The 25663-nt window shown below is 43.3% G+C and overlaps 1 protein-coding gene across 2 annotated transcripts in view; it reads right to left on the reverse strand.

The window, feature by feature from the left end:
- Positions 1–952: 952 nt before the first annotated feature.
- The window catches only part of LOC115151521 (ubiquitin carboxyl-terminal hydrolase 13), a 37437-nt gene continuing 12726 nt past the window's right edge, over positions 953–25663 (reverse strand). The window contains exons 6-21 of one of the 2 annotated variants that reach the window (XM_029695521.1): positions 23983–24167; positions 23331–23425; positions 22900–23105; positions 22485–22556; positions 20966–21059; positions 19235–19360; positions 14870–15023; positions 13322–13496; positions 12912–13000; positions 11822–11944; positions 9620–9643; positions 9084–9227; positions 6596–6765; positions 2541–2736; positions 1887–1971; positions 953–1444 (exon numbers count right to left, since the gene is read on the reverse strand). In XM_029695521.1, coding sequence (XP_029551381.1) covers positions 1348–1444; positions 1887–1971; positions 2541–2736; positions 6596–6765; positions 9084–9227; positions 9620–9643; positions 11822–11944; positions 12912–13000; positions 13322–13496; positions 14870–15023; positions 19235–19360; positions 20966–21059; positions 22485–22556; positions 22900–23105; positions 23331–23425; positions 23983–24167 — 2035 coding nt within the window. In that variant the 3' untranslated portion in view covers positions 953–1347. The remainder of the gene's footprint in view (positions 1445–1886; positions 1972–2540; positions 2737–6595; positions 6766–9083; positions 9228–9619; positions 9644–11821; positions 11945–12911; positions 13001–13321; positions 13497–14869; positions 15024–19234; positions 19361–20965; positions 21060–22484; positions 22557–22899; positions 23106–23330; positions 23426–23982; positions 24168–25663) is intronic. The other variant, XM_029695520.1, reaches the window with a different exon arrangement.

A 25663-nucleotide genomic window follows, 5' to 3' on the forward strand; every position in this document is an offset into this window, starting at 1 on the left:
ACGGTAAAGGGGGGAGGGAGGGCTAGGTCTAGCAGCTAGACAGCCGACGGTAAAGGGGGGAGGGGGGCTAGGTCTAGCAGCTAGACAGCTGGCGGTAAAGGGGGGAGGGGGGCTAGGTCTAGCAGCTAGACAGCCGGCGGTAAAGGGGGGAGGGGGGGCTAGGTCTAGCAGCTAGACAGCCGACGGTAAAGGGGGGAGGGGGGCTAGGTCTAGCAGCTAGACAGCCGGCGGTAAAGGGGGGAGGGGGGGCTAGGTCTAGCAGCTAGACAGCCGACGGTAAAGGGGGGAGGGGGGGCTAGGTCTAGCAGCTAGACAGCCGACGGTAAAGGGGGAGGGGGGCTAGGTCTAGCAGCTAGACAGCCGGCGGTAAAGGGGGGAGGGGGGCTAGGTCTAGCAGCTAGACAGCCGGCGGTAAAGGGGGGAGGGGGGGCTAGGTCTAGCAGCTAGACAGCCGACGGTAAAGGGGGGAGGGGGGGCTAGGTCTAGCAGCTAGACAGCCGACGGTAAAGGGGGAGGGGGAGGGCTAGGTCTAGCAGCTAGACAGCGGACGGTAAAGGGGGGAGGGGGGGCTAGGTCTAGCAGCTAGACAGCCGACGGTAAAGGGGGGGCTAGGTCTAGCAGCTAGACAGCCGGTGGTAAAGGGGGGAGGGAGGGCTAGGTCTAGCAGCTAGACAGCTGACGGTAAAGGGGGGAGGGGGGGCTAGGTCTAGCAGCTAGACAGCCGACGGTAAAGGGGGGAGGGGGGGCTAGGTCTAGCAGCTAGACAGCCGACGGTAAAGGGGGAGGGGGGGCTAGGTCTAGCAGCTAGACAGCCGACGGTAAAGGGGGGGGGGGGCTAGGTCTAGCAGCTAGACAGCCGACGGTAAAGGGGGAGGGGGAGGGCTAGGTCTAGCAGCTAGACAGCTGGCGGTAAAGGGGGGAGGGGGGCTAGGTCTAGCAGCTAGACAGCCGACGGTAAAGGGGGAGGGGGAGGGCTAGGTCTAGCAGCTAGACAGCTGGCGGTAAAGGGGGGAGGGGGGCTAGGTCTAGCAGCTAGACAGCCGACGGTAAAGGGGGGAGGGGGAGGGCTAGGTCTAGCAGCTAGACAGCTGACGGTAAAGGGGGGAGGGGGTGCTAGGTCTAGCAGCTAGACAGCCGACGGTAAAGGGGGGAGGGGGGGCTAGGTCTAGCAGCTAGACAGCCGACGGTAAAAGGGGGAGGGGGGGCTAGGTCTAGCAGCTAGACAGCCGACGGTAAAGGGGGGAGGGAGGGCTAGGTCTAGCAGCTAGACAGCTGACGGTAAAGGGGAGGGGGGGCTAGGTCTAGCAGCTAGACAGCTGACGGTAAAGGGGGGAGGTGGGGCTAGGTCTAGCAGCTGGACAGCCGACGGTAAAAGTAGATGTAGCCCAAGTCTTTTGGAGGCCTTTCTGACAAACACACTTTATGGTCATTGAAGATCACCCATCTGACGTAGGGGGGAGAATATAGCATAGGTAACACATTGTTTTAAAACCTCATCTTATACGTTTAGTTTCGTCTTGATTTCTCCATGCCATATTGTAGATTACTGATTAAAACATGATCTAATCAGTCTCTTAGGACAGCGTTTCCCAATCTGGTCTGTGAGGATCACTGGTTGATCAAAGATAATACTTGATTGACTACAAATATAGCAAATGTGATTCAACTCGTCAACTAATGATCATGCCCTTGATTAGTTAAAATCAGGAGTGCTAGTGTTGGAATAGATCAAATATGATGTGCATTGCAACGACTGGTGGTCCCAAAGGACTAGTTCGGAAAAGTCTGTTTAAATCATTCATTTGAAATCCTTCATTGTGAAAGAGATTGTGGTTTAATCATCTAGCAGAGATCAACGGAGAGTATGTAAACTGTGGCGGACTTACCTTCCTTCCTTTTTGATATGACATACATAACGACCAGACATCGTGGACGCTCCCATGTGGCTGATGAAAGCAAAAAGCTCGTAACCTGTAAAACAGGAAGTCAAACCAATCAACTACAACTCCCTTGTCAACAGAACAGATGCATTTTGCCTACAGTATAGCCATAAGGAGTAGCTTGTAAAACTGACTCATAAAACAACTATCATTTTCAGCAACTATCTGATTTTATCTCTAGTGTTATGGGATGTCTTTAATCCTCATCTGATCCCATCTCTAGAGTTCAAAATAAAAAATGCTGAGACCCTGCATAGCATGAGTCTCCTCAAACATGCTATGAATTTACATGTTCAATTGAATTCAAATCGTAAACCCAAAATGTGATGAAAGAACAGTGTGCTTACCTTCCTTTTACAGAATGGTGTTAGAATGGAAGCGAAAGAGTAGCCCTTCACAATTGGGGAAAGTCTGATTTTGTTCAGCAAGCAGTGAGAGAACATTGACTTTGTATTCAAAGCAGCTCCATGTGACACATCTCTATGTGTGGAACTCTTCTCCTTCTGTCATTGTGCTCATAATGGTTATGGACAGGACTGGGGAGGGTGGGGCTGATCTTAGATCAGTGTATGGGGTCAGAGGTCATGCAGAGTCACTCACGTCCGGGTCCGTCTTTGATCCGGGGGCCCGAGGCATCCTGGTCTGGGGACAGCGTGGAGTGGCTGTTCGTGTTTGCGTTGGAGAAGGTGTTGTCGTTGGGCTCCATGATGTCAGACATGTCCAAAAGGTCGTCGCTGGCCTCCTCCTCCTCCGGGTGGGTGAAGATCCAGTCCAGAGCCCTCTCCAAGTTGTTGTTCTGAAACAACAAATGTTATTTCACAGACCTATTTCAGCTGGTGTTTACTGGTAGTAAGTAGTACTTACTGGTATTGGTAAACAATTCAACACAAATGACAACCAACTTGCTTGTTTCAAATAAAATAAAAAGTCATAATTGGTAGAAAAAAAAAGGTTTACAAAAGTGTTCTTCGACTAGCCCCATAGGAGAACCCTTTTTGGTTCCAGGTAGAACTCTTTTGGGTTCCATGTAGAACCCTCTGTGTAAAGGGTTCTACATGGAACTCAAAAGGGTTCTACCTGGAATCAAAAGGGTTCTACCTATAACCAAACAGGGTTATTCAAAGGGTTCTCCTATGGGGACAGCCGAAGAACCATTTTAGGTTCTAGATAGCACCTTTTTTTCTAAGAGTGTATGCTAAACTGTCATGTAATTACCATTTTCATTACTGTATCTGATAATCAGTGGCCTTGTGTTATGGACATACAGTAGAATATGTTTTCCTGTCTCCCCTCAATCTTCTCTCAAACTCTCAGAAGATGGACAATTGTGACTGGCATGCTTCACCAGTATGTAACAGGATTGACTGGCCTGCTTCACCAGTATGTAACAGGGTTGACAGGCATGCTTCACCAGTATGTAACAGGATTGACTGGCATGCTTCACCAGTATGTAACAGGTTTGACTGGCATGCTTCACCAGTATGTAACAGGATTGACAGGCATGCTTCACCAGTATGTAACAGGATTGACTGGCATGCTTCACCAGTATGTAACAGGATTGACTGGCATGCTTCACCAGTATGTAACAGGGTTGACTGGCATGCTTCACCAGTATGTAACAGGATTGACTGGCATGCTTCACCAGTATGTAACAGGGTTGACTGGCATGCTTCACCAGTATGTAACAGGGTTGACTGGCATGCTTCACCAGTATGTAAAAGGATTGACTGGCATGCTTCACCAGTATGTAACAGGATTGACAGTTACAAAACCAAAATGTAACAAGATTGGCGACATCAAAATAAATAATCCAACACCACTCTCATTCTCCATGTATGGTCAATTCCCTCAATTAGCCTCAGCCTTTAATCCAAAATAGAGGCGTGATTCATTCACCACAGAGACGCCACGGGGAGGGGGGGGAGGGGGTGATCTGATGCTGCCTGCTTTTACTGGCCATGCCCAGACAGGCAGACAGACAGGTCAGTGAGGTCGAACACTTCCTGCCTGCTCACTCGGATATTATGATACGATATTATTAGAAGACCCTCTGCTGTTTCACAGCCCTACTCCACTCACAAGGACCCTGTCTGGAAGGCAAGGGGTTTAGGGGTGTTAGGGACGGTAAACAAGGAAATCAGGGGGTTTGTTTTGGTAGAGTCTCTTTTATGCTGACAGGGCAGGTGACAAAAAGAAACAGAACAACTATAATGGAATTCTACTGGTATATATCGTGGTGATATACAACTCATAACGTAATTGAATACATTTGTTATTTCCTGGCTTAAACGAAAAAGGTACATTTAAGGAACACACAATTAAACACATCAAAATGACTGTGCTATAGTTGCACGTATGACATGCACCAATCTGACTCATAGAACTGAAACGAGGAAAGTGCATAGCTAGACTCATTGCTCTATTTGTAAACAGAATGTAGAACAGGGATCTCAGGGCCACCAAGGACATGAAGGGGTTATTAAAATGGCTAAATATCAGCCAACAAGCCGGCCAGTCATGTTGTTTATAGCACAGGGAGCAGGGTTCTCAGGTTCTCCTGACTCCAGCACGGTTCAGTACTATAGGATTCTCAGGTTCTCCTGACTCCAGGACCGTTCGGTACTATAGGGTTCTCAGGTTCTCCTGACTCCAGCACGGTTCGGTACTATAGGGTTCTCAGGTTCTCCTGACTCCAGGACGGTTCTGTACTATAGGATTCTCAGGTTCTCCTGACTCCAGCACGGTTCGGTACTATAGGGTTCTCAGGTTCTCCTGACTCCAGGACGATTCGGTACTATAGGGTTCTCAGGTTCTCCTGACTCCAGCACGTTTTGGTACTATAGGATTCTCAGGTTCTCCTGACTCCAGCACGGTTCGGTACTATAGGGTTCTCAGGTTCTCCTGACTCCAGGACGGTTCGGTACTATAGGATTCTCAGGTTCTCCTGACTCCAGGACGGTTCGGTACTATAGGATTCTCAGGTTCTCCTGACTCCAGGACGGTTCGGTACTATAGGGTTCTCAGGTTCTCCTGACTCCAGGACGGTTCGGTACTATAGGATTCTCAGGTTCTCCTGACTCCAGGACGGTTCGGTACTATAGGATTCTCAGGTTCTCCTGACTCCAGGACGGTTCGGTACTATAGGATTCTCAGGTTCTCCTGACTCCAGCACGGTTCGGTACTATAGGGTTCTCAGGTTCTCCTGACTCCAGCACGGTTCGGTACTATAGGGTTCTCAGGTTCTCCTGACTCCAGGACGGTTCTGTACTATAGGATTCTCAGGTTCTCCTGACTCCAGCACGGTTCGGTACTATAGGGTTCTCAGGTTCTCCTGACTCCAGGACGATTCGGTACTATAGGGTTCTCAGGTTCTCCTGACTCCAGCACGTTTTGGTACTATAGGATTCTCAGGTTCTCCTGACTCCAGCACGGTTCGGTACTATAGGGTTCTCAGGTTCTCCTGACTCCAGGACGGTTCGGTACTATAGGATTCTCAGGTTCTCCTGACTCCAGGACGGTTCGGTACTATAGGATTCTCAGGTTCTCCTGACTCCAGGACGGTTCGGTACTATAGGGTTCTCAGGTTCTCCTGACTCCAGGACGGTTCGGTACTATAGGATTCTCAGGTTCTCCTGACTCCAGGACGGTTCGGTACTATAGGATTCTCAGGTTCTCCTGACTCCAGGACGGTTCGGTACTATAGGATTCTCAGGTTCTCCTGACTCCAGCACGGTTCGGTACTATAGGGTTCTCAGGTTCTCCTGACTCCAGGACGGTTCGGTACTATAGGGTTCTCAGGTTCTCCTGACTCCAGCACGGTTCGGTACTATAGGATTCTCAGGTTCTCCTGACTCCAGCACGGTTCGGTACTATAGGATTCTCAGGTTCTCCTGACTCCAGCACGGTTCGGTACTATAGGATTCTCAGGTTCTCCTGACTCCAGGACGGTTCGGTACTATAGGGTTCTCAGGTTCTCCTGACTCCAGCACGGTTCGGTACTATAGGATTCTCAGGTTCTCCTGACTCCAGCACGGTTCGGTACTATAGGGTTCTCAGGTTCTCCTGACTCCAGGACGGTCCGGTACTATAGGATTCTCAGGTTCTCCTGACTCCAGCACGGTTCGGTACTATAGGATTCTCAGGTTCTCCTGACTCCCGCACGGTTCGGTACTATAGGGTTCTCAGGTTCTCCTGACTCCAGGACGGTTCGGTACTATAGGATTCTCAGGTTCTCCTGACTCCAGCACGGTTCAGTACTATAGAAAGCAACTCCCCATCATTCCTACAGCATATCAATGGCACTATTTCTGGCCATGATGTGTCTAAAATAGAAATAGCAAGTCCAAGATCAGACAGAGAAATATAATATATTGGTTAAACAGTGTTTGGGAAATGAAACTACCTAAAACATGATAAAGCTCTTCCTTTCCATTCTTTACATATTTTGATACTGTTTATTGTCCATACTCCTGAATACAATACATACACCTCTACATTATGCCAACTCACATTTGAACAAGCTTCATTAAAAACGACCGAAGCCCTACTGCCTACTGAATGCATCCTGGACCACGTCCTGGGCCAGGACAATATGTTTGTGTGGTTTTCACCAGAGTGAGTGTGTGAGCAGCAGGAGAAGAAAGAGAGCCACTGACCGTGGCTTTGAGGGCCTGGACCGTGTGGCGGCGGGGGAAGCCCATGGACGTGAGGATGGCGATGCTCTCCTCCGGAGGCTGATTGTCCAGGGGGGTGGCTGCCAGGCCCAGGCTGGCCATGGAGGGGCCTGCCTCCATGAAGGAAGGCAGGGCCAGGGGCTCAGCAAAGTCTGGAGAAGAGGACAGAGAGAGAGAGAGGTCAATGAGTGTCGGATTTGGTAAAAAAAATTGGTAATTGCTAATTTGGTACGTCAGGCTTATTTGTCTTTGAATATAGGTTTCGCAATGGTTAGGATGTTTTAAGAATAAACTTGTATAAGTGGACTTTAATTAAAAACGACTACATATCAGAGTTGTGTCTGTTGATTTGTTCACAGGCTCATCTGACCTCTCATTGGCTAGAATGGTCCCACCTGACCTCGCCTCCTTCCGCCGACCTTCCATCTACAGATCATCTTTGATCCTAATAAGTAATCGCCTATTCAAACAAAGGCCAAATCAGGAAGAGCACCCTGGTCGATCAGTTAAAAGGACTGTTGATATGATTAGAACAGAAATAACACAGGGTACAGAAAAAGACAGGTGGAGGAGAGTTTACAGTCAGAAAACGACTGCCCCAGTAAATCTCGGAGAACATTAATACTGAGGTCATAATAATGCAGCATATCAGGCTGTCTGATGCCTCATGCATATTAAAAAGCAATTCGAAAAGTTACAATACAACACCGTCTTTGCAAGATGTCAGTTCTCTATAAACATGTTATACCCTAGTTTGAACCAGTTGAGGCCCAATTCATTTACATAGTTATTACACACCTGTGCAAGTTGACTGTGTGCTCTCAACCACATACATATAAATAGACCGTTATTAAACAAACCCACAAACACGTGTACATTCCCACACATGTACTGTGCATGCATAAACACACTCAATATTTGTAATATTTTGAAGGAAAATCATCGTGTCTTGCAAATATGTCTCTGGCATGCTCCTGTGGAAAGCATTTTTATTTCGAATTTCATCAAAACAGAATGTCAATTAGCAGAACTTAAAACAAACAAATGGACACAGCTACACACACAAGTAATGAAGCCTGAAAAAACAGGTTTTTGTTGTGTTTTTGTTGTGTTTTTGTTGTGTTTTTCTGTGTTTTTCTGTCTTAAGGTAACCCCTTGTTTACCAACGGATAACTTGAACAGTGTCATTTCACGATTTGAGGATTGCTAATAAGGCGTTGTTTATGTGAGAAAGGTTGTCGTTGCTGTGACAGGCCCATGGTAATGCTACATTCACACCTAGGTGGGGAAACCTAACAAGTCGCAGGAATATCCATTTACCCCATCATACAAATCTGCAGGGAGCTATTTAGTCATCTTTTGACAGCTTGCTGGGAATTGGTGTGATGTAATGAGGGGACAAACTATTCACACAAAACTGTCATTAGGAAGTAAATATGAAAATAGGAATTTAAATCATGGATAGCTTTATATATATATATATATTTTTTTTTTTTTTTCAGCCCATTTCAAAACAAAATGTTAGGTAAATAAGCATTCTTCATGCACACAGGAGGATTATTTCCCAGAGGCAGGAGGAAAACCTTTTGGTCCAGTGGTGATTATGTCAATTATTATTATGGAGATTAGATTATATTTTAAATCTCTGCCTGTTTTTTCCCCCGAAATCAAAGGTTTAACTCCCCTTTAAGACCTCACAGGTTTAAAACAACTTATCAAATCCTAAAATATGCTTTTATGATCAACAGTACTACCTGGCAGAGTAGTAATGAACAAGAATGAGAATGGACGGCCTTGTTGGCGTTTTGTCTCTTTTGTTACTTCTAATAATGGATAGTTCATCCCTGGTCCAATAATATCTCTCCATGCTAAACAAGGAAGTAAAGGAAGTGAGAGTTGTGATAGGTCAAACAGCTCGAGGAGTGTGTTGGTAAACAACTCTGACCACAGCTTTCATTACCGTTGGGCCTGCTAGGAATAAAATGGCCATTTCTTCTCTTCCAACTGTCTATGTCAAGTTTCCAAAACTTGTGTCCTTTTGTCTTGTGACCTATTCATCTTACTTTTAAGCAGAATACAATTACCTGAGCGCTTTAGTATTGGACATTAAAACACCCTATTTCTATTGTTTGTATAAGCAACAAATATAGTTACAGCATGTAGTTATGAATTACCCATGGAGAATTATACAACGATATTAGCCCTGAAGGAGCCAGAGCATCAATGTGACAAAGTATTCTCTGACAACTCAGCCACAAAGGACAACTGACACACACACACACACACAAACACACGCACAATCCCTCTGGCACACTGGCCTGTCTCCTGCTCTGACACACATGTCATTTCAGTGATGTTTCAGTGCGTGCACTGCACACGCCCACCATACCCAGAAGAGGCTGGGAAATCGGGCTAGATTAACATCCATGTGGTACAATCTGTCTGTGTGTGATGATCTCCTAGCTCTTACCAGGCTCCTCCATGTGGGCTATGATCCAGTTGAAGGCCATTTCAGGGCCCATGTTCCCTGTGTAGTAAACGGCCTTCCGACAGGCCTCCAAAGGGAAGCCCATCTCCGCCAGCTGCATTGCCGCCGACTCGTCTATATCTGGGGCTGAGGACAAGCAAAAAGCCAGAGCTTACGAATCAAAAACTCCCTAACAAACAACCTGCCCCACAAAAAAAGTTGTATTTTTTGCGAGTAGTCAAGTTATGAGGAAGTTGCATCAGCTGTTGGGTTTGCGTCGTCAGGCTTATACCGTCATTACTGCAGAACTCAGAATAACAGTTGTTCCCTTATATCGTCATTACTGCAGAACTCAGAATAACAGTTGTTCCCTTATATCGTCATTACTGCAGAACTCAGAATAACAGTTGTTCCCTTATACCGTCATTACTGCAGAACTCAGAATAACAGTTGTTCCCTAGTTGTAAATCTTTGTTTTGGGTTAGATATATATATATATATATAGATATAGATATATAAGGGTATGATGGAATACTTACAATCTGAGGAGTTCATTGAGTCATCTGAAAAGTAAAGTGAAGAAGTGATTATTTTTAAGGTACAACATAAATATGTATTTTTGACAAGCTAAATCCAACAGTGTAGATACAGCATCAAACCTATTAGATGAATTCTCTCAATATGTGGTTAGGTGTGTGGGGGGGGAATCTAACATGGACCTAAACAGCATCCTTACAATTCAGGTCACACTTCAGTTTTAATAACAAATGTTGTTCCACTGAAAACAAGTATTGATATTATAGCTCAAAGGCGGTAAACTTATTTGTACAGTTTTTTTTCTATTAAAAACTGATGTACCATATGGTAAATCAATGCTAAATCCGTAAAGCTAATTGATGGGAAATGATGCATTTCAAGGTTAAAAAAGAAACTCGCAAAATCAATCAGAAGTCCTTAGGCGTTGTCCCGAGACAGAAATGTAATGAATATCTATTGATACAAGTCCAGGAACATGGGCTGGTGTTTAATATATGATTTTTGAGGCAACATAAATCCCAAAAGCCTTATAAACAACGTTGTGAATCACTATTTGCATTATGTAGGTAGGACGGTCGGACCTCTCCCTCAAAGATAGGATATAAGATATTCAAGAAAACAAATCTCCAACTGCTTTGTTAAGTTTTCAGCAACAGTCCATAAGACGAGATCTCATATGAAAGTTTTCAAAAATCACTCCATTGAAAAACACCTCTAGGTTCCCCTTGAGGATTACCCCATAAAAGCAACACTTTAGGTAGGGGGAAGACAATCATTTGGTTATACTCGTCTGCTGAAATAAAAGAGTTTTAACTTTTAATAAAGCCTGAGTCACAGTTTAAAATCAGTTGAGCTGACAGTTTTATGTCATCAATCTAGCAAGAGGGCAATATTTTATTCATGTAATAGTCCCCCCTCTAGAACGCTATGACCTTTGGCTTTTACCTGGAATTGTTTATTTATGTCTGAGAAAACAACTTTTCAACCCATATGATCTAGTACACAATAAAAGTATAATAAAATATATAAAAATGTAAAACATTGTTAATGAATAAGCCTTTTCATTCTTTACAATATGTCCATATATAGTTAAAATCTGTTTTAGGAACATCTACCCAAAATATTTCACCTTCTTTATGACCTTACCAAACATATCATGACATTAGTGATGGACAAAATCTGTTACATTTGTGAACGTCTAAATGAACAGCGTGCTCTCCTGTAGGTGAGAAAGGTGAGGTGAGAGAGTCTATGTAAAGGACTCCATTTTGTCATTCTGAGCATACTCAATGTGTCTGCCTCCGACGTAAAATAAAATGTTTGACTTCTACACAAAATTACTTATTTTGTTATTTTAGGTTTAAGGAAGTGTGTAGGTCAGATTCTTTAATTGTAGAGCTATGAAAGTTGTGTATTTAGATCTGCCTGCTCGAGACAAATTCAGCAATTGCTTTGCCATGTCTGTGCCGTAAAGCGTTCAAGCTGGATAGATGTTTTTATAATGACCGCCTATTTGACGTAACTTTGCAGTCAAGTGATATAAATGGAGGTAATGATGCAGCTGACCACTAGAGGGAGGAAAATACAAATTTATTCGACAGAGGATGTTTACAAGGTCCTAGCAAGGTCTGGATGGCTGTCTTCTGACTTATAAAACGGTGGGAAATCAATAAAATAAGGCGTGTAAACATATAGATATTTTTGTAAATAATTCTAGAGCCTGATGTCAGGGACTTTCAGCTTAAGAGGTTTTCAACAAGGTTGAGGCAGCTTCAACAAAACAGCCATTGTCTCAACAGAGCACTACAGAGATATTTATTGCTTGCCTGGAGCACATTTCAAGTGTTTTGGGGTTTAGGACTGTACAGCACATAATGTGCCTGGTACCTTCTAAATTATTAACAGTGCACTGTTGCTAAATCCATCCAAAACAACCGACTCTGAAGGAAGAATGGAGATAAAGATCACAAAGAGAGTAGACGGGCATACTGAGCACATCAACTACAAACAGGCTCACATTTAAGGGGAAGAGAGGAGGGGAAAACGGATAGTTAGCATCCCAGGACCCCAAGTGGCTGGTGAGACGGATGACAACGTGTGACAGATTTAGCTTGCCCCAAACACCAGCTTTCCTTTAGGACCAAGACCATTGGTCAGAAAGTCAAGACCTGCTTCCACCCGGCACACCTGAAAGTGACCCTTACCTCTGGTGTCTTCAGGCAGAACGATGGGGGGGGTGAGGTCAGGAAGCTCTTCCTCTCCTGCCTGAAGCCCTGTGCCCCGGAGTCGAGACAGGTCCAGGAAGTCTGGTACGTCTATGGACAGATCTGTGGAACAACAGTAGGTCAGAGGTCAAACACAACTAGGATGTGTTCATAAAGCACCAAATGGACAAACAGGGAGGGACTACCGGAATTTGTCCAATAATCAATGCTCATTTTAGTTCTCTGTTGCAAAACGTTTTTGGTTGTGTGTCCATATAAATGCAACACAGAGATTCTACTACAGAATGGAATGGAAGAGGAGAAAACCAGACCGGAGAGGCCTTGGGCATGAAGATTCCAGCGGATTACACATGACCAAACTGATAGCTTTCATGTTCACCACTAGAGCCACAGTACCAAACACAAGATGTAGTGTATCAGTATCATAGGTAGGTGTTAAAGGCATATTCCATCTGTACAGGTAGCCCTGCACCACGGGACTCAGCTTCATATTAAACACATGGAAACATCACAAGATCAAGAGCCACGAAACTCAAAGAAACCAGACTTGTTTAATACTTCAGTCGACTAAGATGAAAACCAGACGAAAAACAGGTCTCAATTGTCAATGGCACGATGCAATAATAACCTCCTGCTTATAAATAGTTAACCTTCCTCAATCCTTTGCATTTTAATTTGGGAGTACTTAAAAACACAGGTAGAGCAAGAGCTTAGATAACCGTTTTTTCTCAGGGCAGTGCATCGTCTTCTAGCCTGGATCCAAACTAAATAGTTCTGTTTTACTTAATGAAATCAGTTCAGTTCGGATCCAGACTGTCTTGTCTGTGTCCTCAGTGGACCTCAGAGAAACACTGTGTGACAGCGCCCTCTGTTGGGGATCCACAGAACTTACTTAATAATATGCTACAAGGAGAGTGTGTATTCTACGCCTTCAATGAAAAAAACATAAAATCCCTTAATATAATTTCACAAAAGTTGAACATAAATCAGCATCCTCTTGGTACTAGTGAACATCGTAGATGCAGACAAGACAAACCATTTGTGGAGAGACATCAGTTCTCTTACTCACCTAATTTCTTTGGAACCCAGTCAATCCCAAATGTGAATTTGTTAATCTGCACTACCAGATACTCTGGGAAGGAGGCGAAACGGGAAGTCCTGCAAAGAGGAGAATAGAATAGAAAAATGTATTAAAGAAGAAATATCTTTCACAAATTTACAAGATTAAAAACTTAAATGGTAAATGTCCCCCTAGTTTACATACTATGTTACCAATATATCAGCTTTAATATTGCAGATAGATTGTGGCTTCTATCAATGTAATTGTCTGCATGTTACAGTGCAAAATAACTTGCAGGTGCAGGGTATAAAAATCAAAGGCATGAAAGAGATCCCCACACACTGCTGAAACTGAGGAAATGTTCAATAGTTTGTGGCATTGACCTTTCTTCAAGGCCTTTGACCAGGACCTTTGCTTACTTGACTCCAGCTGACTTGGCCTGCAGTGCCGAGCTCCAGAAGTCGGGGACGTTCTCTGGCTCTGTGAAGGCCTGCAAGCACGCTGTGAAGGGGATCCGGGCCCTCACAGGCTCTGGAGGGGCTCTCATGTTTTCCTCTGCCTCTCTTCGCTTGGCCTCATACGCTATCAGCTCCTCTGTCACACAAACACAAAGCTATTTAACACACCCTCCTGAAATGCTGTTGTTGTCGTCAGACTCAGGTGATTGGGGTTTAGTGATTGTAGTCTAGGACCAAAAGGCTCCTTAACAGCTTCTACCCCCAAGCCATAAGACTGCTGAACAATTAATCAAATGGCAACGCGGACTATTTACATTGACACCCCCCTTGTTTTTACACTGCTGCTACTCACTGTTTATTATCTATGCATAGTCACTTCACCCCTACCTACATGTACAAATTACCTCGCCTAACCTGTACCCCCACACATTGACTCGGTACCGGTACCCCTGTATATAGCCTCGTTATTGTTATTTTATTGTGTTATTTTTTATACCTTTTACTTTCGTTTATTTAGTAAATATTTTCTTAACTCTTATTTCTTGAATTACATTGTTGGTTAAAACCTCTACAGGATCGGTGTGTCCCCCGCGGGACAGTTGAGCTAACGTAGGCTAATGTGATTAGCATAAGGTTGTAAGTAACAAAAACAATTCACAGGACATAGACATATCTGATATTGGCAGAAAGCTTAAATTCTTGTTAATCTAACTGCACTGTCCAATTTACAGTAGGTATTACAGTGAACGAATAACGTGCTATTGTTTGAGGAGAGTGCACAATTATCAACTTGAAAATGTATTAATAAACCAATTAGGCACATTTGGGCAGTCTTGATACAACATTTTGAACAGAAATGCAATGGTTCATTGGATCAGTCGAAAACGTTGCACATACACTGCTGCCATCTAGTGGCCAAAATCTAAATTGTGCCTAGATTCCTAAGTCATATATTGGCCTTTCATGCATTTCAAAGATGATGAGGGAAAAAAGCATGTTTTTTTCTTTGTATTATCTTTTACCAGATCTAATGTGTTATATTCTTCTACATTAATTTCACATTTCCACAAACTTCAAAGTGTTTCCTTTCAAATGGTATCAAGAATACGCATTTCCTTGCTTCAGATCCTGAGCTACAGGCAGTTAGATTTGGGTGTCATTTTAGGCGAGAATTGAAAAAAAGTGTCCGATCCTTAAGAGGTTTTAAGGGCTTGTAAATAAGCATTTCACGGTAAGGTCTACACCTGTTATATTCTGCGCATGTGACAAATAAAATTATATTTTTACATAGAACATCTTGAAATGCCTTTGTTTCCCAACAGTGAGGTATCAGTTATGTGTCAGAATCTATACTATGCAGTCTTAAGCATTTAAAAACACACAAACACCCACCCCACTTTGGCATTCCGAGATATCGATCCTCCATGCCATTTGAAGAGGAGGGCCGTGGGGGAGCCAGCAGCCCTGCTGGTTCTCATGGGGCCGGGCCAGCTGCCGGTGGGACCTTACCTCTGTTGGAGGCAGCCTCTATGGGGGCCGGGAGCTGCATCAGGTAGTCCACCTTCTGGTTGTAGCACACCTTCTGCGTCTGGCAGCACTGCACACGCTCCTCCACCAGGTAGCGGAAGACATCGCTGGGGTTCTCTGAGCCAGCACTGTTTCTCTGGAGAGAGAAAGGAGAGAGAAAGGAGAGAGAAAGGAAGGAGAGAGAGATAGAGAGAGAAAGAAGAGAGAGAGAAAGAAGAGAGCGAGAAAGAGAGAAAGGAGATAGAGATGTAATGTTTACTGTTCATTTTTATTGTTTATTTCACTTTTGTTTATTATCTACTTCACTTGCTTTGGCAATGTTAACATATGTTTCCCATGCCAATAGAGCCATTGAATTGAATTGAGGGAGAGCGAGAAAGGAGAGAGCGAGCAAGCGAGAGAAAGGAGAGAACGATCGAGCGAGAGGAAGGAGAGAGCGAGCGAGCGAGAGGAAGGAGAGAGCGATCGAGCGTGAGGAAGGAGAGAGCGATCGAGCGAGAGGAAGGAGAGAGCGAGCGAGCGAGCGAGAGGAAGGAGATAACGAGCGAGAGGAAGGAGAGAGAGCGAGGAAGGAGAGAGCGAGGAAAGAGAGAGAGAGAGCGAGTGAGAGTGAGGAAGGAGAGAGAGAGCGAGTGAGAGTGAGGAAGGAGAGAGAGAGCGAGGGGAAGGAAGGAGAGAGAGAGCGAGGGGAAGGAAGGAGAGAGAGAGCGAGAGAATATACTGGATATTTTATTCCTCCATCTATGCTATTGAATTTCCAGTTAAAAAGGAGTTGGAAATGTAACTTTTCCATCGCATTAGAACATCAGGAGAATATTGGGACTTTCATTAATTGCATGTATGTTTGAACAGTAACAATATGCATCAAGTTATACATTCCCCAATTATCACAAGAAGAACCATGCCAAGCTTTCTTTATTTTTATTTCACCTTTATTTAACCAGGTAGGCCAGTTGAGAACAAGTTCTCATTTACAACTGCGACCTGGCCAAGATAAAGCAAAGCAGTTCGACACATACAACACAGAGTTATACATGGAATAAACAAACGTACAGTCAATAACACAATAGAAAAAACTATATACAGTGTGTGCAAATTAAGTAAGGAGGTAAGGCAATAAATAGGCCATAGTGGCGAAGTAATTACAATTTAGCAAATTAACACTGGAGTGATAGATGTGCAGATGATGTTGTGCAAGTAGAAATACTGGTGTGCAGATTACTGTACAAATACACACAATTATAACGCGACTCCTGAAGAAAGACAGAGGGAAACATATCAAACGGAAACAGAAACAGCTGTTTACTGGGGACTAAAATGTGTTTGTTGTGTTAATATGAGGACTTATGGGTAATGGGTCTTGAATTAAACCATTTGACTCGTATTGGGTGTCACATCAGCAGCTTTTCTATTCTAAGAAGTTACAGAAATACTCAGGTTATAATTTTACTCCCAACACCATTGAAGTATTCCAGCCGGCTGTCTGGCAGGCAGACCCAGGGCTAAACATGCTGATGGAAGGCTACTGTAAGACTCTGCCTATTTTTACATGTTTTTAAATGTAAACTTTATTTAACTAGGCAAGTCAGTTAAGAACTAATTCTTAAGTCAATCGATCTCTATCTGTTAGTCCTGTAATTTGTTGACTTCATTAGGCCTTAAATTAACATAATTTTGGTCTCTAGCTGATTATTTAGATTTTGGGCCAACTGTGCGCCGCCCTATGGGACTCCCAATCACGGCCGGTTGTGATACAGCCTGGAATCAAACCAGGGACTGTAATGACACCTCTTGAACTGAGATGCAGTGCCTTAATGTTACAGGTGTCGTAAGGATCAAACCAAAACGCAGCGGGAACGTGTATACTCATCTTCTTTTTAATGTGAAGAAGGAAAAACAAACGAACGCCACTAACAGTCCTGTCAGGTGCTCAGACACTAAACAGGAGACAACTACCCACAAAATCCCACAGAAAAACACCTCTCTTAAATAGGACCTTCAATTAGAAGCAACGAGGCGCAGCTGCTTCCAATTGAAGGTCAACCCCATTAACTAAACATAGAACTAGACATACTAGATAAACATAGAAATATGCTAACATAGAACATAGCCCAACAAACCCAGAAACACTCTAAACAAACACCCCTCTTACATAATAACATAACCCAACAAACCCCAAACCACATAAAACAAACACCCCCTGCCACGTCCTGACCAAACTACAATAACAAATAACCCCTTTACAGGTCAGGACGTGACACTTAAACTGCTGCGCCACTCGGGTGCACCTATCTCTGTCCAACCGACTCAGTTCCTCCACGCAGGTTAAGAACAGCTGAATGTCACCACAAATTATACAACTCAATTAACATTCATTGAAGAAACGTCTGATTGTAAAAGGTATTCTGAAGCTGAGAGATTTTTTACTTATATTAATTTGAAGTAGGCTTGTTAGCTCCTGTTTAACATCTTACTTAACAAGAGCTTCCTGCTCCATGTTTTTAAAAATCTGTTATTCAGAACATCGCCACAAATGACTAAATCATCAACGATACATAGTAAGTCTAGTAAAAATGTTTTCTTGTGTCAAGGACAAGAGCAGAGAAAGTGGCAGGTTTCGAGTATAAGTGTGGACAACAAGCAGAATAGGAAGCATTATCAGGCCTGTGTAACCGATAGGGGAGGTCTAAATTTAACCTGGTTAACAAAGTCACTTCAGAGCACAAGTGTGTCTGCCGGCCGAGGGGACAGCGTCCCGTCCCTCCTCCCTCCTCCCCCAAGACCCCTGATTGACCACGCGTGACAAGAGTCAGAGGCGTACCGACATGGTCAGGAAAATGCTTTGCCCCATTTCATGAAAGCAGTTTTACTTTGGCCATTGTCATTATTGAAAAACAATGTACAAATAAACTCTGTACAAACTGAAAAGCCAGTACACACTGTATAATCTGTAGTACAGATTCTGTACAAACTGAAAAGCCAGTACACTCTGTATAATCTGTACTAACTGAAAAGCCAGTACACTCTGTATAATCTGTACAAACTGAAAAGCCAGTACACTCTGTATAATCTGTAGTACAGATTCTGTACAAACTGAAAAGCCAGTACACTCTGTATAATCTGTACAAACTGAAAAGCCAGTACACTCTGTATAATCTGTAGTACAGATTCTGTACAAACTGAAAAGCCAGTACACTCTGTATAATCTGTACTAACTGAAAAGCCAGTACACTCTGTATAATCTGTACAAACTGAAAAGCCAGTACACTCTGTATAATCTGTACAAACTGAAAAGCCAGTACACTCTGTATAATCTGTACTAACTGAAAAGCCAGTACACTCTGTATAATCTGTACAAACTGAAAAGCCAGTACACTCTGTATAATCTGTACTAACTGAAAAGCCAGTACACTCTGTATAATCTGTACAAACTGAAAAGCCAGTACACTCTGTATAATCTGTACAAACTGAAAAGCCAGTACACTCTGTATAATCTGTACAAACTGAAAAGCCAGTACACTCTGTATAATCTGTACTAATTGAAAAGCCAGTACACTCTGTATAATCTGTACTAACTGAAAAGCCAGTACACTCTGTATAATCTGTAGTACAGATTCTGTACAAACTGAAAAGCCAGTACACTCTGTATAATCTGTACAAACTGAAAAGCCAGTACACTCTGTATAATCTGTACAAACTGAAAAGCCAGTACACTCTGTATAATCTGTACAAACTGAAAAGCCAGTACACTCTGTATAATCTGTACTAACTGAAAAGCCAGTACACTCTGTATAATCTGTACAAACTGAAAAGCCAGTACACTCTGTATAATCTGTACTAACTGAAAAGCCAGTACACTCTGTATAATCTGTACAAACTGAAAAGCCAGTACACTCTGTATAATCTGTACAAACTGAAAAGCCAGTACACTCTGTATAATCTGTACAAACTGAAAAGCCAGTACACTCTGTATAATCTGTACTAATTGAAAAGCCAGTACACTCTGTATAATCTGTACTAACTGAAAAGCCAGTACACTCTGTATAATCTGTACTAACTGAAAAGCCAGTACACTCTGTATAATCTGTACAAACTGAAAAGCCAGTACACTCTGTATAATCTGTACTAACTGAAAAGCCAGTACACTCTGTATAATCTGTACTAACTGAAAAGCCAGTGCCGATTGATCCAATTGACGGTTATGAACCTTTTGTTGAACACCAGTGAATTTGTTTGCCAATTGCTGTACCTCTGCAACAATGGTATACTGTATACACCACTACATACCTTTTAGAGTAGTTTAACTCACTACTACTTATAGATATGAAGCCATACACACATACACACCTCGACCAGGTTGATGAGGTGCAGGAAGAACTCGTGTGCGTCTTGCTGTCTGTTGGAGGAGAACTCGGGGTGGCCCTTGCTGACCATGGCTTTGAACATCTTGGGAGAGATGCCCTTCGGCTGGTGCTGCAATGAGATACCAAGTACAACTTGTCTATTTCTGTGGTTATGAGAGCGGTGACAACCGTGTAATGTCTAATCGGTGCTGTACCTACACCCACTGACAGCCCTACAACCACAGTGCATAATGAGGCACTGGGAACAATGAAGCATACTGGCAGTAACCCTCAAGATCCTTTACCCACAAAACAAACATGCATACTGGCAGTAACTCTCAAGATCGTTTACCCACAAAACAAACATGCATACTGGCAGTAACCCTCAAGATCCTTTACCCACAAAACAAACATGCATACTGGCAGTAACTCTCAAGATCCTTTACCCACAAAACAAACATGCATACTGGCAGTAACTCTCAAGATCCTTTACCCACAAAACAAACATGCATACTGGCAGTAACCCTTAAGATCCTTTACCCACAAAACAAACATGCATACTGGCAGTAACTCTCAAGATCCTTTACCCACAAAACAAACATGCATACTGGCAGTAACTCTCAAGATCCTTTACCCACAAAACAAACATGCATACTGGCAGTAACTCTCAAGATCCTTTACCCACAAAACAAACATGCATACTGGCAGTAACTCTCAAGATCCTTTACCCACAAAACAAACATGCATACTGGCAGTAACTCTCAAGATCCTTTACCCACAAAACAAACATGCATACTGGCAGTAACCCTCAAGATCCTTTACCCACAAAACAAACATGCATACTGGCAGTAACCCTTAAGATCCTTTACCCACAAAACAAACATGCAATCTGCAGGAAATCCAGAGGGTCTTTACATGGCAGTGTTAGATGAATCATACATCGCACAACAGTTGGTGCTGTAGTGTAGTCCCTGTATGTCTGTATACTAAATACTTCAGGATTCAGAGCAGTATTTTACAGATTGGATTAGCAACAATTCACACTGCTCATGCAAGACATGTTGATATGCAGCAGCTAGATATCTAGGCAGTGAAAAATGCCAAAATGGCAGTACATTTGCTACATGAATAGACAATACTTTGTAACACAACTGGGTTGTTATTGAAGCATGTATGGGGCATCTAAGATTATCAAATCTCAAAACGTTAGATTCAGTTTATACTATTAATAGAAAATACAATGTCCACGTTAATGGAAGTAGTTATACTGCTAAGAGTTACAACACAAAAATCCTTTGGGAAAAATATTGGGTTATATTATTGAAGACATGCAACACACCCCTTTAAATGTCAAAACTACAAGGTACTCAAAATATGATCAACAATAAATATTGCCACAGAGGAGAATTCATAGTTCTACAAGTCCCCTCCCCACCCCTCCCTCCCCACCCCTCCCTTCCCCATTCTCCCAGGTAACGGTGTTCCACACAGCTGTCTGGGTGTGTCCAAACCTGGCCCTAACATGAATGCAGACTCCTCATTATACTACACTGGCAATACTAGATGAAAATCTAGCAGCTGAATAATGAATGGAGAAGAACAGTACAGAACACTACTTGTCCACAGCTCTTTCCCCTGCTTATCTGCCAACACAAAAACAAATACGTTCTGATCTCCCAAGTTGCCAGTTTGTAATTTTTCCCAGATAAGGAGCTGGACATGCCCAGTCTAATACCTTGTATTCTTCTCTCATCACCTGTTCAATGAGCTCGGATTTCATTGGTGGTTTGGAGTACAGGCCTGAGAGAAGTCCGTGACCCAGTTTAGCCCTGGAGGACAAACAAAAACAAAAGGACACCAATGTAACTAGTGACAAACTTGGCTAACCCATGGTGCCTGTTCTAATGCACAAGAAAGCATTGTATTAGCTGTTAAAACTTGGCTAAGAACAAAAGCTCTTTGCCAACACTGTCTCCACCATCAACACACACAAAAGGAAAGCAATGAAATGATAGACCAACCAAAACACACATGACCTATATTACACATGCTTGCAGTGTAACGGCTACTCTAACTACTAACAGCTGCTAAGAACAACATCGATTGGGCAACACCAGTGGTAAACAACTTCCTGATTTATGAGACGATCTGCATCAGATTAACATGGTGAAGGTCACTAACACGATAATTTTAACGCTGTAGCATTAAGACTTCCCTTCACTGGAACTAAGGGACCTAGCCTGAACCATGAAACACCCCAAAAATAAAAATTTTCCTCCTCCACCAAACTTTACAGTTGGCAATATGCATTGGGACAGGTAGCGTTCTCCTGGCATTCGCCAAACCCAGATTCGTCCGTCGGACTGCCAGATGGTGAAGCATGATTTACAGTATCACTCCAGAGAACACGTGTCCACTGCACCAGAGTAAAATGGCGGCCAGCTTTACACCACTCCAGCCGACGCTTGGCATTGTGCATGGTGATCTTAGGAGGCTTGTGTGCGGCTGCTCGGCCATGGAAACACATTTCATGAAGCTCTCGACGAACAGTTATATTTGTATGTGCTACGAGTTTCAGCACTCAGCGGTCCCGTTCTGTGAGCTTGTGTGGTATACCACTTCGCGGCTGAGCCGATGGTGCTCCTAGATGTTTCCACTTCACAATAACAGCACTTACATTTGACCGGGGCAGCTCTAGCAGGGCAGACAATTGACAAACTGACATGTTGGAAAGGTGGCATCCTATGACGGTGCCACGTTGAAAGTCACTGAGCTATTCAGTAAGGCCATTCAACTGCCAATGTCTGTCTATGGAGATTGCATGGCTGTGTGCTCGATTTTATACACCTGTCAGCAACGGGTGTGGCTGAAATAGCCGAATCAACTAATTTGAAGGGGTGTCCATAATACTTTTGTATATACAGTGTAGCTAAAAAACATTAGAGTTGGCATAGAGGGGCTTTTAACGGCAAGTCAGCAATTATGTGAACCGGTCAGATGTTTGGATGTGTGAGACAAGACCAGGGGATCATTTTGTCTCGAGGGCCACATCGGGATTTCAAAATTCAGTGGGAGGGCCACGCTGATTTTTTTTGTTCGCCAAAGGCAATTTGCGGGCTAGAAGGAGGGCAGTTATTTGAAAATGTATAGGTCCATTATAATTTACTCAACCTCCCCGGGCCCGCAGGCCAGACCCCTGGTCAAAACGCTGTACTGACGATAAGCAACATTATGCAAACTGTGTATTGACTCACATTTGTGTGCTGAAATCCGTGGTGGGGTCAAGAGGTGAGTAGTCATAGATCCTCTGTAGATTTCCAACATACCTAGAGATTCAAAAACAGACGCCAGACAGTACATTCAGTGCTACTGAAAAAGAGGGAAAATATGAGATTGAACACTACAGTCATCCACTCGTATTAGCCTGCTGTTTCCAGTACTGTAGGTATTGTTGTGCAATCCCCACGTAATAACACCTTTAGGTCAAGTGAGTCAGTTTTCCGTCATCAGCATCTATATTCGTCTTGTTGTAGGAGGGCTGAACATGACCCCTGCAGTGTCCTGACTTTGTATGTTTACTCTGGTCTATTCTGGAGGCCCCCCTCTCTCTATATATCTCACACACACACACACACACACACGCCCCTCCCAGGTGCTAGTTATACTCACGCCCTCTGGAACTCTGGGATGCTGAAAAGGACCTGCATGGTGGTGCCCAGGTAGCAGCTGTTGCCCAAGTTCTTAATGCCCGTAAAACCTGACCCATACACCGCCTTCAGCTTCATGCCTGACTCCTGGATCACCTCCCACTCGCTGACCCGAGGCCGAACGCTCTCTGTGTTGTCAGTGTTGAGGTGGCCGTTTACTGTTCCATTCTATTTCAACCAATGGAACAAAACGTGGGAGAAGAGGTTCAAAATAAGGGATCACATTAATCTAGACATGGTTGATGTTATTCTAGGCTTACATTGATATAAGTGAAATGGAAGTGGCTGTTTAAAAGTGTGTTGAACATCACAAATGTTACGTATTATGAAACAGGTAGAGTACAGACAAAATGAGAGCTTCTCAATCTTTCCTACAACGATGGCGAGACTTACCTGCTGCATCTGTAGCATGTCTATTCCAAAGTGTTGCAAGTGTTCGGATATGTGAGGGTCCAGGACTGCTTCTTCTTCATCAAATGAATATATATCTGAAAGGGGGGGGGGGGGGTGTTACTGGTCATCAAAAAACAAGGGCCAAGGCCTCTTCATATAATAGGATGTTGTTACTTGTATACATAGAATATGAATTTAATAGGATCTCTATGCTTATACCAATGGAAAAGTTGAACACAGTTATAATGCGTTATTGTGTTAGATGAATGTATCAACATTTATAATGTATTATTGCATGTTTTCCCCAATATGTATCACTGAACTGCTCTGATGTCCTGTTTGACTGCCAGAGGAAGTGGGTACTGACCTGCTCCATCTGGGGTAATGTGGTCCTGTTTGACTGCCAGAGGAAGTGGGTACTGACCTGCTCCATCTGGGGTAATGTGGTCCTGTTTGACTGCCAGGGGAAGTGGGTACTGACCTGCTCCATCTGGGGTAATGTTGTCCAGTTTGACTGCCAAAGGAAGTGGGTACTGACCTGCTCCATCTGGGGTAATGTGGTCCTGTTTGACTGCCAGAGGAAGTGGGTACTGACCTGCTCCATCTGGGGTAATGTGGTCCTGTTTGACTGCCAGGGGAAGTGGGTACTGACCTGCTCCATCTGCGGTGATGTTGTCCAGTTTGACTGCCAGGGGGAAGTTGGTGTCTTTGTAGTGGTCCAGGGCGTGTCCGTTTCCTCCAGCACCATCGAAGAACCACTTCCCACAGAGCACCGCTCCGTCCGTCAGGTTCAGCCACAGGTTCTCTCTCATCTCACACTTCTGACATTTCCAGCCACTGAGAGGAGAGAAGGGACAGGGGGAAAACATTCAGAGTCATATCACATGTTGATAAACATTCAGAGTCATATCACATGTTGATAAACATTCACAGAGTCATATCACATGTTGATAAACATTCACAGAGTCATATCACATGTTGATAAACATTCAGAGTCATATCACATGTTGATAAACATTCAGAGTCATATCACATGTTGATAAACATTCACATAGTCATATCACACGTTGATAAACATTCACAGAGTCATATCACATGTTGATAAATAGATTAGCCCTTATTACATATATTCAGTGTCGTTTTTCTTGAAGGACAAAATATGGCAAGAATGTCCAAAAAGCATTCTCTCTCATTGAAGTTAATTGATTGACATGAATTATGTTCAATGAACAGGGTAAGACAGACTTTTGTGATACTGTTTCTCATTATAAAACACTCCTTAATGCTAGTGCTTCTTAATGCTAGTGCTTCTTAATGCTAGTGCTTCTTAATGCTACATGTAAATAATAAGAGTAACCTCCATGTTACACAAAAGCCTCTGTAATGTTAAGAGTAACTTGGCTTCAAATACCTAAAAAACATTACAGAGTAACTTGGCTTCAAATACCTAAGATACATTACAGAGTAACTTGGCTTCAAATACCTAAGATACATTACAGAGTAACTTGGCTTCAAATACCTAAGATACATTACAGAGTAACTTGGTTTCAGACACTTAAGAAAATAGCTGGTGAGTTGCTCTGGTGTGTCCAATCATGTTTTGGGCACCTCAGAGTGATGCAGCTGCACATGGGTGTCTATCTGTGATTGTTGTCAGCTTGGGGTTATATTTAGTGTCTATCTGTGATTGTTGTCTGTTTGGGGTTATTTTTAGTGTCCATCTGTGATTGTTGTCGGCTTGGGGTTATATTTAGTGTCTGTCTGTGATTGTTGTCTGTTTGGGGTTATTTTTAGTGTCCATCTGTGATTGTTGTCTGCTTGGGGTTATATTTAGTGTCCATCTGTGATTGTTGTCTGCTTGGGGTTATATTTAGTGTCTATCTGTGATTGTTGTCTGCTTGGGGTTATATTTAGTGTCTATCTGTGATTGTTGTCTGCTTGGGGTTATATTTAGTGTCTATCTGTGATTGTTGTGGGCTTGGGGTTATATTTAGTGTCCATCTGTGATTGTTGTCTGCTTGGGGTTATATTTAGTGTCTGTTTGGGGTTATATTTAGTGTCTGTCTGTGATTATTGTCTGCTTGGGGTTATATTTAGTGTGTCTGTGATTATTGTCTGCTTGGGGTTATTTTTAGTGTCTGTCCACGGGAATATACCATTCGGCCATGGTAAAGGAGAGATTCCTTAACATGGGATCAGAATCCCACAAGTAAGGCGGAGGGACACACAAGTAGCTCAAGTAACCCAGAACGACCCCCCAAACCACACAAGAAACACAGGAGGACCCACAAACTAGCAGCAACACAAGAGCACAAGTAACACAAAATGATATG

The sequence above is a fragment of the Salmo trutta genome, chromosome 17, assembly GCF_901001165.1.
Source record: "Salmo trutta chromosome 17, fSalTru1.1, whole genome shotgun sequence".
In the NCBI taxonomy this organism is placed as follows: domain Eukaryota; kingdom Metazoa; phylum Chordata; class Actinopteri; order Salmoniformes; family Salmonidae; genus Salmo; species Salmo trutta.